At 39.6% G+C, this 16,880-nt stretch overlaps 1 protein-coding gene across 1 annotated transcript in view; it reads right to left on the bottom strand.

The window, feature by feature from the left end:
- Positions 1-16,288, bottom strand: part of LOC134141023 (probable tRNA methyltransferase 9B) — a 31,528-nt gene extending 15,240 nt beyond the window's left edge. The window contains exons 1-2 of the mRNA XM_062576887.1: positions 16,171-16,288; positions 1,408-1,604 (exon numbers count right to left, since the gene is read on the bottom strand). Of these exons, the coding sequence (XP_062432871.1) occupies positions 1,408-1,561 (154 nt within the window). The 5' untranslated portion in view covers positions 1,562-1,604; positions 16,171-16,288. The remainder of the gene's footprint in view (positions 1-1,407; positions 1,605-16,170) is intronic.
- Between the last annotated feature and the right edge of the window lie 592 nt (positions 16,289-16,880).

The raw sequence follows: 16,880 nt of genomic DNA, 5'->3' as shown, positions 1-16,880 counted from the left end.
CTGTTAGGCTATTTCAATAGGACATGAGTCATTGCTCAGTTGCAGGTAGAAGTCTGCTCCTAACTGCTTCTCTAAGATTAACTGTCTGCCATGAACAGAAGGAAGACATCCAGAAAATATCTGGGAATCTCATGGTCCTTTTCATGGCTATGAAACAGACTCCAGTATAAGCTGAGAAGAGGTGCTGTTAAGCAGTGCCAGTCATTGGCTAATATTAGAAACCATTTTCTGAGGAGAAAAAGAAGAAAGAGGACTATCCTGGAGCTCTGCTTGGAAATGTAGACTTTTTCTGCTCTTCACTTCTGGAGGGAAAGGCTCCAGTCTGAGTCAACAACAAATACTACAAGCATCTCTACTGAACTGGTGCCAGTGCCTGCTCCCAGGTGTGCAAAGATAGGGGAGAGCTTGGCAGGTAAGACTCCTCTACAGCTGGATGGCAGCAATGTTGGCAACCTTGTCTCATATGAAACTCATTTCTGACCACAGAGGTAACAAAACCATGTCAGCAGCCTCCATGGGCCAAAGCCCAGGAATCAAGTCCAAGCTTATATTAAAAGTCTGTGACATCACTGGTAAAAATTTAGTGTGGTGGCTCACAGTATGCGTTTATTTGTTCACATCGAAAACACTGTGAAATCTGCCAAGATCTGGTATGAACATAGTGCCCAGCATTTAGACTGCGATAAACCAGAAAAAAAGCATATTGTAAAGCTTGAAAGACACCCAACAAGATAATATTAGTCCAACCATCAGACATTAATTTTCTCTTTCATGAACATTGCTATCTTATACTTAAAAAAGTAAAAGGAAGGGGACTATGCACAGGGTGTTGCTGGAAAGGATTACAGGTTGAAAAAGATGTAAAAAAGCTATTTAGAAGTCTAGGTTAGACACGTAGCAGTGACAACAAAGCCATCTCAGATCCTATTTGGGCAAGCAGCATGATTTCCACTTGTAGAATAGGTGCAGAATATGCAGGCCTCCCTACTATAATTTAGGAAATCTCAAACTTTCAGGATTTAAAAACTGTAATACATTATTCCCCAAAGCATTAAGGACAGTATCATGATACTTACTTCAACTTGGCCAGACACAATACCTACTGTGAGAGCTATACAAGACTTAAAAATCTGGAATTATCATGTCTACATACAAACATTAGAATCTACTTGTGACATCTTAAGAAAATTAATAGTGGCAACATTTGCTACTGGGTACTGGGAAAAGTGACACTGTCCTCATATACCTATGAATGGTGGAGAAAATTTGAGGCAAATTTCATAGTCTGGCCATTTTGATTCACAGGTTGTAGACAAGATCAAAACTCTTCCGCCACAAGTATGGACTGATAGGCAGAGAAGACATCTCTACCTTCTCATTAACAATATGATAAACAATCTCACTCACCAATGTCAGCAATCAGACTGCCCGGTTCCTGTTCTGAAATGAACTGCTGCACCTTTGGCCATGCCTTGTAGCGTGCATCATTGAAGTAAGGGGCAATTTTTTCATATACACTATGAACATGGTCCCTCTCAAGTTGGCTTGCCTCCTTCTCCATCCCGACAAGGCTAGACTAACTCATTGAAATCAATGCAACAGTCCTAGAGAAAGTAAGAGGAGAAAAAGAAGTGCAGAAATTCTTGTTACCAAAATACATTTCTGTAGCTTAAGCAATAAAGTATATTTAGAAAATAGTATTTCCAAATGCCATGTTGCTATTAAGGAGAAACTGCTGAGGCTTTTAAAGAAGAAAGAAAGATAACCTGTTTTTACAGGTTTTATACAATGATTTTATACACTGTATAGCTGATTTTATACAATGTATAGTTTTCTTATATGAATTTGAGAGGGATTTTAGGACCTGCTACTCAGTGTTTATTAACTTGCTTATATTGTTATACCTTTAAAATATGTTAACTTTTGCTTTATAAACTCTTCTTTTTCCAGTCTCTCCTTTAAAAAGGTACATTCTAAATTTTTTGTTTGCAGATGCACCTTAAAAACTAGCAACTTAATATGATGATGAATAGCAAAATCTGCTCACAGCCTGAAACAAAACGTCTAAGAGGTGTGATCTCTCCCTCTCTGCTTCAGTCAGTGCCCTGAAAAATCCATGCTTAAGGACTTCCCATTGCACAATTCATTGACACCGTGTGGTGCTGTGGAGAAAAATCTTTCAAGCTTTCCAAGAATCATTTTTTGCAGCTGATCTGGATTGGCATGCTTCACTGATACCAGCAAAGCCCAGAGGAACACCCCGTGATGCAGTGAACAGTATTCACTCATTATGATCTGATCATTGTTCAGTTCACCATGAAGCTTTGTAAAGCAAAGGATTCCAGCAGAACTGATGAAGCTGTAAAAATCAGGAACTTCATTTAATATATGTTGCCCATGCCAGCATTTCTGCTGATTTATGTGAAGAACTGGACCATCAAGACAGGCAGCTCCTCCTCCATCCACATGCTGCAAACAATTCCATGCAGAAGAACTTCTCCAAGTCAAAAGTACTGATGAAGACACCTCATCCAAGATGCCTGCACTGTATGTTGGCCATATGTCTGCCCTGAAGAAGTCCTTATCTGGTTCTTATTTTCAATCCTGTAAGCAGTCAAAGTCCCATTGACTCAAAAGACTATTACGCTGGGATTTCCTAGGCAATTACAAAAAAAAAAAAAAAAAAAAAAAAAAAAAAGCTGGAGCAGCTTAAGCTCAGTTTCAGTCCTGCTGTAAGTAACAGCAAAAACTAACTATAGAGGGTTCTGTTTATGTTATTGGTTAATCTCAGAAACTGTGCTAAGATTATATCCTGTAACCTCTGGTTTCTGCCATGTTTGATGCTCAGCCAGTGTTGCTATGAAATGGGCCAGACCATTTCCTGGAATAAACTGCCTGTGTCAAAGTGATGATAAGTGGAGTGCAGAAATTATTTTGAATATCATTGTTGTACTCTTTATTATGTGTGTAGATGTCTATATAGCATCCACTTCAGAAATACAAGTAATAAATAAATAATAACAAGGACTGAGAATTGTCTTCGTTTGGCCTTCTTGTACAGCAACACATATCTTTTTGGCTGCAGGTGAGATTTAAAGTCATTACCTTGCAAGCACTTACACATATGCTTAACTTTGTGTGTGCAAACAGTACCACTGAATGTGATTTCAGTGGGGATACTCCCGGGCACAGAGTTCACCGCATGCCTAAGTGCATACAACACTGGGTCTCCAAGGAAGAAGGATTTTTTTATTGCTCTTCATAACAACCAAACTGCTGTAGGAGCTAGTTTTTTTTTTTTTTTTTTTTTTTTTTTTTTTTTTTTAAATGCCTTTAAAAAAACCCAAGATGAAATAGCTGAAGTGCTCTACTGGGGATCTTTTCAAGAGGAAGCTGATGTACTATCAAATATACAGGGAGAGGCAGAAAGAGGGAAGCAAAAGAGAGGAAAATTGTTCTTTGGAAAAGCTGCAACATAATTTCAAAGCTTTGCTATTGCTTTATTTGATGACAGGAAACAATAACTGGTAAACTGATGTAAGATCACAAGAGTGAAGAGAGCAGAGTGGTTTCTGTTTAAATCCAGGATTACAGTCAGTATACCTTCCTCACTCAGCAGCAGGAATAATCTAGAAGTTGCTACCTGCTGGAGACACTTAATCACTGGTTAAGGAAAGAAGGTACATAAGACATATCATTAGCAATAGAAGGTAGAGGAAGACATTCTTTCAACCTAAGGAAAAAAAGATTTCAGTGCAAAAACCCCATCACAAGTAGTGTGTAAAAATAACCTCTCCTCTGGAACAGGAGCAATAAACCTAGAAGAAAGAAAGACATTGTATTTTTGTCTTAAAAAGGTAACGTGAAGAGTGGGGGTAATGGTCTGGTTTCTCTACAATTTAAAAGTCCAACTCCACAGGGCACTCTTAAGTAAGTTAGCTTTTTATAAGGCTCTTCTAAGAAAGCAACCCTTTGTGGGGGAGGCAGGGAGAGACACACCAGGCAGTTCGCTCCCCAGGAACCACAATCATGCCAGAGACATTTCCGACTGGAGGAGTTCAATCAATGTCCATCTCATACGATACTTCCCACCACTCCATTTAATTTAGTACAAGAGACTGAAAACCATCCAAAATATAGTGGCCAAAGGAGGAGAAGGCAAAAATAAATGAGGGCAGAACCACCAAGTTTATTGAGCAAAATTGTTCAGATAACCCTAGGAAGCTAGTTACGACTCACATTACAGAAACACACAAACCGAAATCAAAATGCAAACAGAGATGCCCACCAACCTGGCCTGGGGGAAAATTCCTTTCTGGGGATTAGCTCACGTTCAAGCATATGATTTATACAAGCCAATGTGAACTCGAAAGATTGTCTAGTTTCTGTAGGATTCCCAACATCCTTCCTATAGTCACAGAGAAAGTCAAAAAAGGACTTTGAAAACAAGCAGTACATCAGGAAGGCAAAACATTTTTCTGCCCCAAACAAAATCGGATACTTAGTGGTGCAAATCTTGAATTCTTGCATTCTACATTGGTATTGAAGCCTTATTCATAAGCAGGACTTTTGGGAGTGTATTTTCTTTGGAGCATGCTCACCCTACCTTTATGCAAAAAAAAAAAAAAAAAAAAAAAAAAATGTATTCCTCAAGAGCTGGTGAGAAAGCAAAATGAAGAGGTGCAGAGCAGCAGTTCAGCCTGACTGCCTGTCACATAATCCTTAGCTAAATTTGACACAACTTGATTGAAAGTAAAATTAAAATTGAGTTTCAATTTCATTATAAATTTCTGAGTTCAAAAATAATTATTAACTTCCTAAATACCATGAAGTCTCTGTCTGTTCTTGTGTGATGCAAGCCCACCTTGTGCCAGCTGCACAGCCTTATCTTTTACCATCCCTGCCTGTGGTTATGGCAGGCAACTGGTGTGTGTCGGGGGGTGACTCCTGGATCTCGAGCAGAATGTCACGCCTTTCACATGGCAGCTTCTGCTGGGTTAAGCACTCCTTAAATTTATTTTTGAACTCAAAAGCTTTACTTTGGAGGGGAAGAGGTTTTCTAACCCTACATAACTCCACGCTGCTGGTAGTGCCCAACAATGTCAATTTAACTCATCTGCTCTGTGGTTTAACCTATGAGGCTACAATAAACTGAATTAGTAAGGGCTGTTTTTAACAAGGAAAGTCTTCTAGAAGGACATGTCATCAGAGAACACTCAGATGTAATCAGTAACTCACGATTTTATAAAATTCATTCTTGTTGCCCCTTAAATGCACCCCTCTAAGGGACTGCTTGGTGTTCTCTTGGGCTAGGAGAACATTGCCAGGGCTGCGCAGTGGCTCTCAGGCAAGCTCTGGTGCTCCAGCTGGGCTGTGCTCAGAAAGTCCCACTAAGAGCCATGGGGTCCACTGAGCATCACGCCACGTGCCTGGGCCCCGGCACCATCACACAAGTGAAGAGCTCTCAGGAGCAAGGAATGAATGAAGCTGGCTTAGGGAGATGTCCCAGGACCAGACATCACTGTGGGAAAGCCTCCTGCTGCCAGCTGGAGGGGGCAAATCACAGCTCTTTTGCTGAACTGGAGCTCTTCAGAAACATGATTTACTCAAACCTTGCAAAAATTAGTGCGGGCAAATGCTATAAAACCTGACTGAGCATAGCTAAAAACCAAACCAACAGCTCCATGAGCAAACTACTTCTAAAATCTATGGAAAAGATGGCATTCACATCCTTCCTTCAGTTAAATGACTACTTTTGTGACTGCATTTTTTCAAAGCTTGTTTGATTCTTCCTTGTGTTATCTGCACCATCATCATTCTTGTCTTATACGCAAACATTAAAAAAAATATAAAAATGATCATGTTCTTATGAGGATGGTTGGGATTGAAAAAAAGCAAAATATCTGGGTCTCATCTTCCCAGAATTCCTTTCTGAATTTCAGTTCACTGTCCTTCGGCCACTTACTGATACCACACTAACATACTGTACTTCACTGAACAGCAGGGCTCCTCTCTGTTAGCTCTTGCTTTCCTGTCCCTCTATTTGCACGCATCTGTCACATTAGTGCTGCAACTGCTTCAAAATACCTTCTCGCTAAAGCACCTAATCTGTCTCTGAAACTATGCAAGTAATCCAGCTGGATCTTAGTAGTGTCCCTTGACCCATTTCGAAAGGGGGCTTCAACATTTTTTTTTCCATCACCATCTCAGGCTTGTTGCAGTCACAACTGGCACACTCTATCACTGAAAGGAACAGTCCCTACCCCTGACAAGCAGAAAAGAAAAGAACAAGAGAGGTAAAACTGTAGAACTGGCCTTAAGGTCAAGAATGATAGTTTCCATGAAATTTCAGGATCTGGGGAAGGACTGATTAATGGAAGGGGAAATGTAATCAAGTGCTAGGAGAAAATATGAAAGAAGGAATATGGGAAGAAAATAATAAAAGAGAATTTTATAAATAATAAAAAGTGAAAATGAAAGGCAAGGAAGGGAATGAAGAGGAGGAGGAAAAAACTGAGAAAAAGAAGAGATAAAAAAGCAAATACATGTAAAGAAACTCCAGGTTAGTACTTTAATGAGTTTTTCTTCCTGTTTTTTTTTTTTTTTCCCCAGATACCATCATACTCTGACACAGCATCATAATTTGACAGTCAGTCAGCCGTTTGGGGGCTCATCAAAATATTGCATTAGTATTATCACAGCATGGTGAAATTGGCCTTCCTATACACCTCCAGTTCCTGCAGCACATCCTACTGGCCTTGTCCACACCATTTTACAGCAGCTGAGCAGCAGCAGAAGTGCATCCTTCAGCTTCCTAAAGCCACGGGCAGCTGCAGCACAAGGAGGTGGATATGTGCCTTTCTGAATTCGCTTTGCATTGCAGATGCTGCAGGGAGGTGGTCATGTGGAAGAGAGAAGCAGGAAGGAAAAACTAGAAGGGAAGGATGGGATTTGCCAGTACTTACTCAGAAAAAGTCAGAATTTTGGAAAACCAGACGCAGGGACAGTCTCAGATAAGCCAGAAAATTAACCCTCAAGGGCAGTCTCATGAATTCCCAAATAAAATAATCAATATTGCTCCCAGAGCTGCAGAAGTAGGCAAGGAAAGAAGCCTACCTGAAGAAGCCCAGCATATTTTGAAGGAAAAGTAAGGGTAAAGCTAATTCTGGAGGGAATGATGACACTTTCAGGGTGTCCTCATAGAATGCAGGAGTGTTGAGAATGATCCATAGCCATGGGTCTGGACTGGAACCCAGAAGCAGTAGCTGATGCAACGAGACAACTTTGTGGCCCTTCAGCCTAAAGAAGGTACCAAACCTCAGAGACTTGAGATAAACACCAGGGCCCTCTGATAAATTCAAGATTTGAACTTTAGTTCTGATATAAAAAATACTTTTCCTATATTTCAGTAATAGAGACGAGCATTGTTTATGAAATTTGAGACACTGGATACCTGTTAAAATAAATACCAACCCATCTTTGTTTTAAGTATTGGTGCTACATCCTTGGACTTCTCTCATGTTTCTGCAGTGGCTGGGTTGCCCTGACATATCAGTGATAACTGGTTGTAAGATTCCTCTCTATCTGTTCTTATTGCCTTCTTAGAAATACAGAAAGATGTCTTCCATCTTGCTAGCTTGGATGGCATTGAAACAGCATGTTGATTTCAGTCCTATGGGGATGTCGTACTGCTGCGCATTTTTTCCAAGGAACTCATCCTAAGTGTCTAAGTAAATGTAATATATAGAAGCAGCAACAGCCTTCCCATAGCAAACTAGGAAATAGGCAAATTTTCAGCCTTAAAAATAACAGAAGAAGCCCCTCTACCAAATCTTAATCCAGAACAAAAATAAACATACTCCTAGAGCTGAAAAAATCACAGGTGGTAAAGGGGATGTCACTTTTACAAGCAGTGTTGCTGTGCCTGTTATAATATACTCTCCTAAGTGGGAGCTGTGACAAAAATTTCATGGCTTGCCCAATTCATCTGACATCCAAGAGAACTAATCCACAAACACAGGTTGGCAACAGCTGTAAGTAATAAGCTTAGCTTACATCATCATACCTCACTCTTCCTGACATAGAGATGTCGCTGTAAGGGGGACTTACGCAACTGAACTTCACCTGGCAATACATCTTTGCGTTTCTGAGAGTCCTAGTGCTGATCAGGGATTTGCATCACTGTGACTGGGGACAGAAGAAAATTCCCCCAAAGAACTTCAGTCTGTTTTCGCAAACTGGCCTGCAAAGGAATGCCTACACCAACGTATCATCTCCTTCGAGTGTGGTAGCATAGGGACATGTCTTCCACCAGGTAGTCCAGCGCCATGCCCTGGTGCTGCAGCACAGACAGCAATAGGTATGTGGTATTAGTAGCAAGGAAGTGAGTACAAACACGTATGCTCTGATTACACTGGTTTCTAGTCTTACTCAATAACAGCATGGCAGACAACATGCAAGCATCAAAACCCAAGACAACCAGTGCAGAGCCTTGGGGACACCACTGTCCAGCTGAATCACTCCGCAAAATGCACTTCCATCAAAACAGACTGCTAATTGGACTTCGCAGTATTTTGTGAAACCAGTAAGAATGAGCTTCTTTTTGTCATACAAAACCCCATGAGCTTAAATTCAACTCTGCATTCTGGTATATCACTCTAATTAAAGTCAAGCTCCAGCTGTTTGAGACATTGACAAATTTGCTTGTAACAAGTGCACTCCTTTTATAGTTTATAAAATAATCTTTTAAAACTATCATCTCTTTCCATATCACAGCATTGAGATAGTTTCTCTGTAAGAGCTACATAGGAAAACACTGGCAAAATATCATGACATAGCTTACTTATGCTACCAAGTATATATGCATATCCATAATAATCAAACTTGGTCATTTTTTCCCTATCTAAGAATAAGACATGCCTGAGTGCGTGAAATAGTAATTGGATTATGCAGGATTGAATGTTCTAGTGCTACTTATGCCATTATAAAATTGACATGATTATAAAAATGGAAAGCATAAAATCGAAACTATTAAACCAAAGTTCTTATGAATTTAGTACTTTCCTCTCCCTGCTCCAGAGACCTTTAAAAAATATATTCTGCAAGCTGCATTATGGCCAAATCCTTCTCTTATCCCATCAAGCCTGAGGTACTAAAATGGGACTGTACTGCCAGGAATAAAGAAAAGTTATCCAGTATTGTGCTTAAGGTTTACGCACACAATTTCCATTAACTGTGCTAATATTTACAGTCTTCACTTTTGAAGAACTGAAGCATAATCAGAATGACAACAGCTTATAAAAAGTCAATATCCAATGAACCAAATTTACATTTTCAACGTTTCACTTAAAGAGTTATTTAAGGAGAAGAAAATAATAAGATGAGCCTCTGGTCTCTGAAGACTGAATCATTTTATAGACGTAGATGTAGTTAGTCAGCTGAACAAAACAGTACATGACACCATTTAACAGTTCAGGGACTCATGGGGACAGAGGCATCCTGTGAAATATTTTTCAATATAAAACTTCCCGTTGAAAAGCAAAGAAACAACAAAAAAACAAATTATGAAAAAATAACCAGATAGTCAAGAAATGACATATGTTGACTACTACTCAGTGAGCTAACTGTTGCAATCTGAATGCCTAAAAGATTTCAATCTAGGGCATTTTCAGAGAAAAAATGTGTTTTCAACACTTTTTGTTCCCCCCAAAATTCAGATAATTTCCTGATTGCAAACCAGATGTGGTTTTACAATTTGTAGCATAAAAACAAAAGAGCTCAAACCACAGAACATACAGTTATAATACTTTACTGAAACTAACCTATCATTAGATATTTTTCTGTACCACAGCATCAGGCATGCCATCATGACACACGGAGGTCAGAATTAATTGCTTGTGTGTTTTAAGTTTGAAAAAATTGTCAGTCTGTTCAAAGTAGCCACTTGTGTGCTTGGAAACACATCACTTTGTACCACCATAATCTCCATACCTTGCAATCTGGGGATGGAAAATTATTATTCTGTTCTTTTCCATCCTCATAGACCCTGCAGTTAGAGTACAGATCCTAAGCAAAGACAGATTTTACAAAAGGGTCTGGAAAGAGGCATGGATAGTTTTGTTTAGATTTTGCCTAATAGAGATTCTAACATCTTCCATAGAGATTTTTTTTCCTCTGAATCACTGAAGATTTACATCTCAATACTTTCCCTGTTGCTTAGCATTTAAGCATACAGTAGACTCAAAGTAGCTATAAAAGAGAATGATTAAAACACTAGTTCACATAGGAATAGCTCAAGTATCTTCACTAAACTAGCTGACAATGAACTAAAGCATGAAAATTTTGCTAGTTGCTCATATTTTAGTGACTTTCTCTCCTGCGCCTCCATATGATGTGTTTCACTGTCCTCCTGCACAAACTAGGGTCTTAACTTGTTGATACAATTACATTCTTGTTCTGCTGCTACAAATGAGCACTGCCATCTGTGCCTCTTAATTCCTTTCTTGTATACATACTACATCTCATCACAAATTTGTGTTTTTCAGAGAGAAGCAATCTACACTAACACTGGTCATCTTCAGTCTAATGTATGTCATGTGATCCCTGTTTATTTAATAAAGAGATTGTATTTGGGAACCACTGTCAGTAATTCAGTAGCGAAAGACTATGGATTTAAGTACTGTGGACTTACCTGAAGTGGAGTAAAAACCAGTCTGATTTATACTTAAGTGATTATGTAGAGTCCTGATGGTTGGGCTGGGGAGGAAGATCTGCAGTCCACAGATCCCCTGCTTGGCCAGGCTTGGCCTGTGAGATGTTTGCCATGAAGGGGAAATGGGAGACCTTTGCCTCATAATCTCTCCCAAGAACAAAAACTAAAATAGATATGTTTTCATTAAAGTTTGTATTATCTGCATCGTAAATAGGGCATCCGAATAACAATAGATTAAGTTGCACGGTTTTAGTCACATTGGGCACTGTATTTAAATTTGTTGTCACAGCTGCAGTTTTGGCATCATAACAGTTAACTTCTTAGCTCTTGATTTAATGTGATTTTAACAAGCTTCCCCTTTCCCCACTTCTATTTCTATCTTGTTTTCATGTATAACTTGAAAAAACAGAGAAAATTAAAGATCAAAGCAGGTATGGAAGTGTCATCAAGTTACATTAGTTTAGACTGCTATTAAAACATCACGTTCATTTGGAAATGGCACAGTCACCCAGCTTGGAAGAGCCATTCTAAAATGTCATTTCTCCCTATTCATGCTCCCAAACTGCAATGTTTACTGCAGAGAATCCAGTAAGAAAAGGTAGCCAAGAAGGATGAAATGGCAGAATAGCTACCTGGCAAGCATGTGAGAAAGAAAGAAAAGAAAATTGTATGTGTAAACACAAAACAACATCAACACACAAAAGTCTGGGAGAGATAGGTAATCTGATTCAAGCTCATAAATGAGAATGCTACCCAACACATTAGGTGGGAAAAAATATCCACTGAGGAACATTACTGCTAAAATGTCGATGCTATTTAAATCCCAAAGAGGACATGGGTATGGCTCTGAAAGGAGTCTGGGGAGAGCTGCGTAGCAGCGTAGCCATTGCACGTACACGCACATGCCACAGCAAGCAGCGCTAGCGAGTGGGCCACTGACACTGCCTATAGTTCTGCCACCTTTACTCAAGCAAATAAACAAGGCTCTTGCTGGCTCACTTCTCCAGACTGTAAGGATCCTCTGAATGCTGGCACAACCATTCAGAGGAGCCTCAAATATGAGATCCGATCAAGGTTACATCCAATCTCAGCTGTAGTAACGTTGCTGCTTCCCACTTGCAGTATAACACTTTAATGCTGAGAGCACAGAGCAGGCCCTGTGATCCCTTTAGCCAACAGAACACTCCATCCCCATCAGAAATCATGGAGAAAGGGGAGTGTAGAGGAAGAAAATACTGTACTTTCCTGTGGAAATTGAGCCACCGTGCATCAAGAATGCAAAAATCAGGAGTCCAGCAGGCAATCAACTGAAATCGAATGCTAGGGAGCTGAGCAACCACTTGGATGCACGTTTCCCCATGGATGGTTTTTAATTTTAATGTAAAATGTAAACACCCACTAAAGACCTGGGCCATGACGCCCAGCTTTGCTTCTTTGTAGCTGAGCATCATAACCATTAAGTAAGAGTCATGGTTTCACTTGTCTAACCATCTTCCACCCCATGATTTTTATCTCCCAAACAGCAAATAAAGAGGTCTGCCTACACTGCTTACAGAAAAAAAGAAAAAAGAAAAAAGAAAAAAGAAAAAAGAAAAAAAAAGAAAAAGGAAAAAAAGAAAAAAGAAAAAAGAAAAAAAAAGAAAAAAGAAAAAAGAAAAAAGAAGAAAGAAAAAAGAAGAAAGAAAAAAGAAAAAAGAAAAAAGAAAAAAAGAAAGAGGAAGACAAACAGTAACCTCAGCCACTAGATCCCTAATAATTCAGACTGCTTTGCTGTTAGATCACTCCCTAGCTTCTCTTTGGACATCTCAAACTAGCTTTCTCCATGACAAAACCCAAGGTGCAGTTAGGGGATAGCTACTCCTGAAACCACTCCCAACAAGCTGCATGGGCAAGACCCTACCAAGTTTCCTTCCTTTTACCATACCTTTCATCCACTATCCCAGCAGGCTTTCCAACTGCAAATCTATCCAGCTGCCCTTATACCATACTCCAGGACATCCAACACACACCTCCTGCATGACGCTACGTAAACACCACTCTGGAGGGCTGCAGCACATCCTTCCCATTACTACAGACACGCTGAACTGAAAAACAACTCCCACAGAAGTAACAGTCTTGGCTTATATCACAGACACATCACCAGGGATTCAGAAAATAGCTAAAGCCCTATGCTGTGTAATGCTAGCCCTAAGCAGTATGGGCAGAAATTGGTCTGTGCCACTTGTCCTATGGGTCAGGGACTACTGCCTTGACCTGTTCTCTTTAATAGCGCAGATACAACTTTCAGGTACATCCATGCTGTTTAACTGTTAGCTCTGGGTTTCAGTGCTCTAACTAGTTTTCTCTAAGTCCTACCTAAAAAGAAGCGGTCCTTAGCAGCAGGGATACAAACTAGCCAGTATTGGAACCAAGGCCAGGGATCAGTTCCACACTTTTTATTTAGCACTAAAGATACAGCCAAGATTTCAAAGGGTGCAGTGTTTTCATCCAGGATACCCTATTCTCCTGTCATTAGGACACACTCTAGAGCAGAGAGGCTGAGTAGAGCCTGGAGGCCAGAGCCACCATCTCTTTGAAGAAGAGCTCTGAAAAGAACTTAATTGCTCTGCACTGTCAGGCACTGACATTTCATTATGCCGTGCAGTCTCCTCAGAAGGAGGGTCCTGCACTGTGGATCCCAGGGAGATGGAGACACCTCATATCTCCTTCTGGCTCCAAGTGCTTTCAGTTGAGAGAGTCAAACAACAAAATTAAGTAGAATGGATCACCTTTGGAGGCGGTGACTGGAGAAGCATATTAAATGATGCAATATTAACATGGAAGAGTCCTATTTTCTCTGCACAGTCAGTGCAAAAACAGAGGCACTAAAGAAGGTATCTCCATATAAAGGCCTCGAGAAGAATCCACTTTTCTCCATTGATGCCATAAGAAATTTGCAATTCTGTTGAGTAGAATGATCCTTTCTCTTCTTCCTTTTTCTCCCTTACCTCACAGTAAGCAACATGAAATTTTGATGTAGTAGTGCCCCAGTTAGGCAGGAAGGATTTCAACAAAAGCGGCTGAAGCCCTCTGAAACAAGCAAATACAACTCCATTGAAGTTGGCAGGAGTTTTCATAAAGAATTCTAGTTATAGCCTCCCCTTACTGGTTTTACAATCCTCATCTCATAAAATTTCCAAGAGCAGTGCACACAACCAGTCATATTTTCCCACAAGACAGCCACAATACCTAAGCAGGGCTTCAAATATTTCTAAACTTGGTTTCACAGTAGATTTAATACGATTTATACTTGAGGGAAGAATGAGACAAAAAGGTAGAATTACAAAATAACATACAGCCTCACAGAAAGGATCATGAGAATTTGAACTGTAGTATTGAAAAGTCCCAGGCAGAATTTACTAACTAACCGACGGCTGTAAGACTTCCTCTCTTGCAGCTGCTTTCAATAATAAAGTCTCAATGCGTATTGTTCTGTTCCTTACATAGAAAAAATTCCAAGTGGTTGCTTTAATTATGCTGAATACAAAGCGGCCAGATTTCTGGCTAGAATTCATTTTGACAGCTACAGGAGTTGCAAAAGCCCCAACCTTGCAGGCCTCCAGCATTTAACGTATCTGGATTGGTCCAAGGTTCTTCTTGCTGGGATGAAAACAGACAGAGTAGATCATCATTTTGCAGCACCTTTCAGCTTAAAAAAAAAAAACCCTTAAAAATCCCTTAGAAATCCAAAGAATGGGAGCTCTTGTCTGTTAGTTCATAAAACACAAAGAACAGAACTGTAGCCTGCTGGCTATTTTATTTTTTCGTTCAGAACAAAACCAAAGCTTCTATAAGTGTCTTTAGACCAAAGAAAAATTACCAAGGTCTGTGGATAAATCCTGAATTATTTCCTTTAGCCAAACTAAACAAATATGATATAAAGAGAACAAATGAGACAAAAGGGAATCCATAAAAATTACAAAGCAATATGCAGCCAATCGTGAGTTAAAATTTGATCTGTGTCCTGATAATATAATGCCTAAGTAACTTCAATGACATCAACAGAATTACTCTGGCTTTATACCAGCATGAATGAATTCATAATCTGGCACCGAACATATTTTTATCGAAGCCATCAGTGCTGTTGTTATACTCCTGTTTTACAGACTGTTCACTGAGTTGTAGCTATTTCCAGGATAGGGATACAGTATAAGATGCCAGCCAAAAAGCTATAGGCCAATCCTAAACTGATGCAAATTTGTATCAATTATTGACTGACATAAGCTGTACATCTAACCTTCCGTAAATTGCACATATTATTTAGGAAAAGACAGATCTGTACACTGTTGCCATCTCCTTGCCAAAGTAACGAGCAACATAATGACAGTGATCAAAATTAACACAAGGACACTGAAGACTCAGACTTGGGGCTCTGAATATCCAAGTGGCACATATAGGGAGAGTCCTCTCTGATGCATCTAAGGCTAGCTTAAGTTAAAGACTATGTTTTGCTCAGTGAGCTTACGTGATTTCCTGCGCTTCGTGTGGCAGAAACCTGAGCTTGAATCAGAAGGTCCTTTCCCTTTTATTCCAAAGTCCGTCAGGCAAAAAAGCTTATATAAAGTCATGATTCACAATAAAATTTGAAAACTATGCAAAATTTAGAAATTTGCTCTCTGCAATAAGGAGCCACGGCCGGGGCTGCTGCTGCAGGGAAGCAGTGGGAGGTGGAAGTGCAGTGAGGTATTGGGGGGAGGGGAGTAGAAGATAGGACAGAAAGGTAGAGGAGGGAACCGTGGGAGGGAACTATTAGAGCTCTATTTTCTGCATCACAGTTGGAAGAAATAAATCCATTGTTAGCATTTTTAAAAACTGCAGAAAAGACCTGGCCTCCCAGCAGTAGGTCGGCACTCAAAATCTCCGGGCAGCCCTGAAAGAGTCAGAGATACTTCAGCTGTTGCTGAAGAATGGTCACAACGTCTTCATCTTGTTTCATCTCCTCGTTTCCCCTCTAAATATTCAAACAGGAAAGTTCTGTGCCACCAACTACTAACTCCTGTTCTCTCTAATAAACCCTGTTGGGTGAAAATCAGCCCCCCAGCAGTCATTCCTTAATACGGACTAACTTTGGCTGTTCTTGCACCATTTTCACTGTCCCTCTCTCATCTGTTCACCTTCTTATTTTCTACTCTAGTTAATCTTACAATTTGATTCCACATCCTGCTTTCCTTCTAACATGTTAATTTGTTTTGGTATCTTCCTACATGACACCTGCCACCTTTGGAAGACATCTCTGTTGTTTCAAGTGACTTCCACTGGAAGAGAAATGGAACAAGGAGGGGTGATTGATACCTGTGCCCAGCAGGCTAGGGCATGACATTCCTACTCTAGAAGATACAGTCTGTGGGGTGTATATGTGTGTGCACGCGTGCGTGCATGCATGTTTGTACACTGATACACAGATACACCTTCATACTTACCTGTATGCTGAGTCTTTCTCTTCAGAAAAGGATGGTGTATTCTTGCTATACAGAAGAGTCAAAATCTCTCAGCCACCTTAGCAGAAATTTGAAACAAGCAAATTTGTTGCATAATTGGGCTCCAATTACTTCTGAAGTAACTGTTAGGAAAAAAACGTGTTTTAGAATAGAATATAACAGGAACGGTATTATCATTATTTTCAAATTTATTCTATGAAAGCAATTCATTTCCAATTATTTTTTTTTTACTCCTGTCATGGTCAAACTAGTTAACATTTTTATATTGGCATAGAATCCATCTCTTTTTACTGCCCAAATCAGTGATGCTGGAATGGAACTAGCCAGAAGGATAAACAATGAAGGTCTTCTATTTATTGAGAAGTCAAAAAGTAGTCCTTATAAGTAGGCAAATGTGATATGATCAGTAAAAATAATGTGTAAGTTGGTATATTAAAAAAAAAAATTGCAAGCCATATTCCACTACAGCATCCTGAGCATTAAATTGAAAGTCAAATTAATGTTCTAAAATAGTTTCAATATACAAATCACTAAACGAAACAAGCCTCACAATAGGAAGGAGAAAATAATTTGGTAGAAGTTATCAGCAATTTATTTCTTCAGCATGAATTTGCTAGTGGTTGCTTATTCACTTTATATCAAAAAATATAAAGAGATTAAAAAATTACAGTGTGCCGTGGGAAATACATTCT

This window comes from Rhea pennata, chromosome 1, assembly GCF_028389875.1.
Source record: "Rhea pennata isolate bPtePen1 chromosome 1, bPtePen1.pri, whole genome shotgun sequence".
NCBI classification, from domain to species: domain Eukaryota; kingdom Metazoa; phylum Chordata; class Aves; order Rheiformes; family Rheidae; genus Rhea; species Rhea pennata.
The sequence above is the reverse complement of the archived record's forward strand: the minus strand, read 5'-3'. Positions and strand labels throughout refer to the sequence as shown.